The 4735-nt window shown below is 47.5% G+C and overlaps 1 protein-coding gene across 1 annotated transcript; it reads right to left on the bottom strand.

The window, feature by feature from the left end:
- Positions 1–2127: 2127 nt before the first annotated feature.
- On the bottom strand, positions 2128–4692 carry LOC121921182 (glutathione S-transferase theta-1-like). Its single transcript, XM_042448873.1, has 6 exons — positions 4456–4692; positions 4326–4388; positions 3180–3252; positions 2909–3059; positions 2636–2812; positions 2128–2542 (listed from the first exon to the last, which is right to left on the bottom strand). The coding sequence occupies exons 1-6, from the start codon at positions 4565–4567 to the stop codon at positions 2342–2344; spliced, it is 777 nt and encodes a 258-aa protein (XP_042304807.1). The 5' UTR covers positions 4568–4692; the 3' UTR covers positions 2128–2341.
- Between the last annotated feature and the right edge of the window lie 43 nt (positions 4693–4735).

Here is a 4735-nt window from a genome sequence, read left to right as displayed (position 1 = left end):
TGACAGAAAAGAGGGACCGGTTCCAACCTCTGGTCTCCCAGGCGCTTCGGATTCAGCTCCCTGACTCCCATTACAATTAATTGCCAGGCTTGGGCTGGATCAGCTTGAAGTGCTCCAGCTAGTTCTTCTTATTCCTGCGGAAGGCCATGGTCCCCTCCGCTCTCCTTTGGCGCCAGTCAGGATGCCTCAAAGCCAGGGTTTGTCTGGAGGTTTGACGCAGAGGGAAGGGAGGGAGGGCATAGTTAAAGGAGGGGAAGGCCCAACTCCTCCGAAGGAGGATGGCCGAGGGACCCGCTCTGCAGGGGTGTCGCGTCTGGCCTGGCTCCAGAAGAGAGAGGTTTGGCAAGAAGAAGGAAAGAGAGGCTCCTGTTTTTGAGAGGTTCCAAAGACACCTTGGGAGGGGGCTTTTTTATCTCCCCCTTTCTCCATGCCTCTCTCTGTATCTGCGCTGAGGAAGTGGGAACCAACCGCAATGCAGCCCAAAGCAATAAGAGACAAATTCATTCTTTCGTGGGCAGATTTTGTTGGCTTTATTAGGAAAAAGATGAGGAAAACTTAAATGTTGGCAGGTCTTTTGCAAAGCTAACGGCCCTTTGCTCCCAATGAAGACCAAACTGCCCTTTGAAATCCTTCAGGCAAGGCCTGGGATTGGGCCTTGCCTGAAAGGAGGAAGATGGCCGCCCGCGACTAGGCCTTGCCTGCCTTCCCTCCTCTGCCACAGAAACCCCCCTCTTTCCCTCGGGATCACTCCCTATTCCTCCATCCCCTTACCTGTGATATTCAGCATTGGCTCTTGACACGGAGACCCCTCTTGCGCATGGACACCATAATCGCCCTCTTGCTTATATTGAGGCCCCACTTTTGAACAATCACGCTCCTTAATAATAGTAATAGTAATTTTCATTGATATAGTATCTCCCGCTTCTCCCAAGGGTTGAAGCAGGACGACAGCGTTAAAACACTAGCACTGAGTCACACCTTGCTATTAGCTCCTTAAAGCATCCTTCGTCTAATAGTTACACAATCACAATCAATGTGGCCCTAAGCCCCAAAATGTGGGGCCTTGACCAGAAGAGATCCGTGCTAAGAGCCTTCTTCAAGGCGTCTAAAGGGGTGATGAGACGGGTCTCTTCCGGGAGACTGTTCCTCAATTCATTTCCTTCCATGTCTGCTCCTCTCTCTAACTCTTGATTACATTGACGCCCTACTTTTGTGCATCTCTACTTCCATACTTTACACATCGACATAATAATACGCATTTTATATGATAATTAGATCTTATAATAATACAAATATAATAGAAAGATATTATGAATATATATCTACAAGCCACTTTCATGTGACCGCACTCCTGGGACGGCCAGAGGAGCAAAGAGCCCCGTCCGGAGGGATCCTCTCGGCCAATCAAGAGAGGAGAACTGACCGCCAGGTGTCCTGGTCACCTGGTCAGCCAGAAGAGGACATTGGCCAGAGGATCCAAGGTGGCCCAAGGGCTCCTCTAGGGCCTCTGCCATTTTGGGAGACCCCCACAATGGCCAATCATCTGCCCAGCTCTCTATCAACCACCTGCCTGTCCATCCATCCATTCATCCATCCATCCATCCATCCATCTATCTATAATCCATCAACCTGTCTGACCTCCAGATGAATTTAATTGACCCATTCCCTCTTTCACCGCCTCTGCTCCTGAGGGTCCCTTGGAGTAATTTGACTCCCGGAAGGGAGAGGCGAGATATAAACAAACAAACAAACAAATAAATCATTATCATCATCATCATCTATTTATAATCTATCAGTCCATCCATCCATCATCTATTTATAATATAAATATAATATTTATATATAAATAGATGATAGACAGATGGATAAATGGATGGAAAGATAGAGACATGATAGATTGATGGGTTATGAATAGATGATGGATGGATCAATCCATCCATCCATTATCTATTTATAACCCATCCATTCACCCATCCATCCATCATCTATTTACCTATTATCCATCCATCCATCTATCATCTATTTATAACCCATGACTCTATCACCTGTCTACTTACCTATCTATCATTGTTTCATATTGTACATTGTCATGGTCGTGCATAGTTACACATCCATGTCAACACCCAATTGAGCATTGTTTCATGTTGTGCTTTAATTTTAATGGTTGCGCATTAACACCCGACACAATCACACATTGTATCAACGCCACAGATGCGCAGAACTGCGCATGAATCCCCAGTGCGCAACTGCGCATTGTTTCCCATTGTGCACAGAGTGCAAAGCCTTTTAAAAATATAGATACGTCATTATTTTATTACGATTATTATCCATAACGTTGCCTTCATTCCATGATCTTCTTGAGGGCCGGTGCCAGCTGTGCCTTGAGCCGAGGGTCGATGTGGAGGCCACTCATCTCCCGGACTTTGAGGACCGTTTCGTGGGCCTGAAGGAAGAGCTCCCGCCCGACTGCCATCTCCACTCGCACTCGCCACTCAGCCAGACGCGGATGGCCCTCAAAGACGTTGCACCCGACGCCCACCGGCTGCGGAAACAGAGACAGAAGGAGCGCCCTCTGTGACCGGGTGCCACGCCATCTTTCCGGCTGCGCGTCGATCTGCGCCCGTGGGGGTCTCACCTGCATGAGCTCTGCGACGGCCACCAGGTCTGCCACGGAGATTTCGTGTCCTGCCAGGAAGGGCCTGTTGCCCAGGAAGAGGTCCTCCATTTGCTTCAGGGCCGAAGCGAGGCCCTCCATCACTTCCTGCAGTTTCCCTGCCGGCAGCGGTTCCCCTGTAAAGAGCGGGATCAAGACCTGCGGCAAGGAGGGAAAGCATCAGTTGGCAGCACGGGCGCAAATGTCCGGCGCGATTGAGACCTTGGTTTCCCCGCCGCCACCACTGCCATGCACCTTGATCCACATGGTCTTTGGGGCATCCGCTCTCATGTTTCCTTGGTGCCAGAAGAGGTATTCATCCACCTTTGACCGCTTCTCAATGTCCGCTGGGTACCAATGGTCCGGAGTGCAGTATTTGCGGGTCAGATACAGGAGGATGGCAATGCTGTCCGTGCAAAAAGGAATAGTAAAAAGGGGGTCAGGAATCCGCACCCCTCTCTTTCCCTGCATTAACTGTAAAGCAAAGTCGGTCAAAGATAAACCGGAGGAGGATTTGAACCCTTACCCTTCCGTCAAAACAAAGGTCCCGTCTTTCAGGAACGGCACTTTCTTCGACAGGGTCAGCTTCTCCTGTGGCCCTAAAAGACGAAGACGGGAATATTAAAGAAGGGCCTCATCCCAGGAGAAAGAGCGGAAATCGTTTGCCCTTCTGGAATAGGTTTCTGCCTAAGGACTAGGAAAGGGAACATAAACATTTTTAGATTATAGGATTATAAGATTATAATATAATGTTAGTATAATATTATAGTTAATAATATAATAATATAACAACATATTATTCCTAATAATAATAATATATTATTATCTTATATATTTTATAATAGATATTATGTATTAATATAATATATATTGTTATTCCTAATAATAATAATATTAGATAATACATATATTATATACTATTATATTATTACATAATATACTATATGCTATTTTATTATTATTATTATTATTATTAAAAGCTCATTGCTTGCAGAAGGCAAAATGGCCGTGCGTCGCAACCGGCGGAGCGTCTGTCGGCGTGCGTCTGCAGCAGCGCAATGAACAAACCAGATGTGTTTTACCAGAAGTCGTCAGACTATAATTCCCATTATATTCATTCATGGGGGGATGATGGGAGCTGCAGTACCAGAACATCAGGAGAAAGTATCCCACAATTTCCCCATTCCTGCATTTTATGGTTATTGCAAAGGAATGGTCAAATTGTGATGGCTTTAATCCAGGCTAACAAATTAATGTTGGTGTTTTTATATGCAAATGGGGCGCTTAATGAGAGCGGGACCCTAACGAGGAGCAGAGTAATGGCTGTGCAAGAGGCGATTGTGAGGCACCATCATCCACGTTGTGTGGCGCAAGCCTTGTGTGGCATTACTCCTATACGCTTACGGCGTTCGTTTTTCCAAAGGAGTGTTTGGGGAAAGCAAAAGCGCAAAAGGCACTGAGCAAACAACACAACACCGATGTTATTTGTTGCGTTGTGGATCCACACAAACCCATCTCTGGCGCAAATGCAACGTTGGGTCGCTGCCAAGGGTCGCGACATCCATAGCTCAGTAAAACGGGGAGATGGTGGTCTATGCGCACAAACACAACCCATTAACTCTAAGAACAACAAAACGTCTTGGCGTTGGGATGCGAGACGTAAGGGTCCTACCTGTCTGGGCCGACGCCGCTTCCGCGCCACTCGAACCCGGGGCCTTGCTCCCCAAGATGGAGTCTGTAAAGAGAAAAAAGATGGATTATCTCCAGACAAACAGACAAAGGCACCCAAAGGCAGCGGATACCTTTGAAAAGGGTGACGTCTTTGAACTCGAAAGGGATGCCGTTCTTCTTGGCGAAGAGGTAGACCGCTCTGCAGGGCTGTGAGAGGAGGTCCAGGTAGAGCTCCAGCACCATCTTGGAAAGACCGAGGAAGCGAGGGAAGAAGAGAAGGACGGAAAAGAAAAGGAGGGAACGGGAGGACGAGTCCCGAGGGCCGGACTTTGGACCCCTTGATTCTGTCCTCTATTTGCTTTGCAAGGAGCCAAAGAGCAAAGCCAGCGCAGAGACATCCTCCAGCGATAT

This window comes from Sceloporus undulatus, chromosome 2 (genome assembly GCF_019175285.1).
Source record: "Sceloporus undulatus isolate JIND9_A2432 ecotype Alabama chromosome 2, SceUnd_v1.1, whole genome shotgun sequence".
Lineage (NCBI taxonomy): Eukaryota > Metazoa > Chordata > Lepidosauria > Squamata > Phrynosomatidae > Sceloporus > Sceloporus undulatus.
The sequence above is the reverse complement of the archived record's forward strand: the minus strand, read 5'-3'. Positions and strand labels throughout refer to the sequence as shown.

Coding starts and splice junctions, on each gene's coding strand:
- LOC121921182 (XM_042448873.1), bottom strand. CDS start 4,567: ATGGTGCTGGAGCTCTACCTGGACCTCCTCTCACAGCCCTGCAGAGCG. Junction 4,389..4,455: donor AGACGTCACCCTTTTCAAAG/GTATCCGCTGCC, acceptor TTCTCTTTACAG/ACTCCATCTTGGGGAGCAAG. Junction 3,253..4,325: donor AGCGGCGTCGGCCCAGACAG/GTAGGACCCTTA, acceptor TTCGTCTTTTAG/GGCCACAGGAGAAGCTGACC.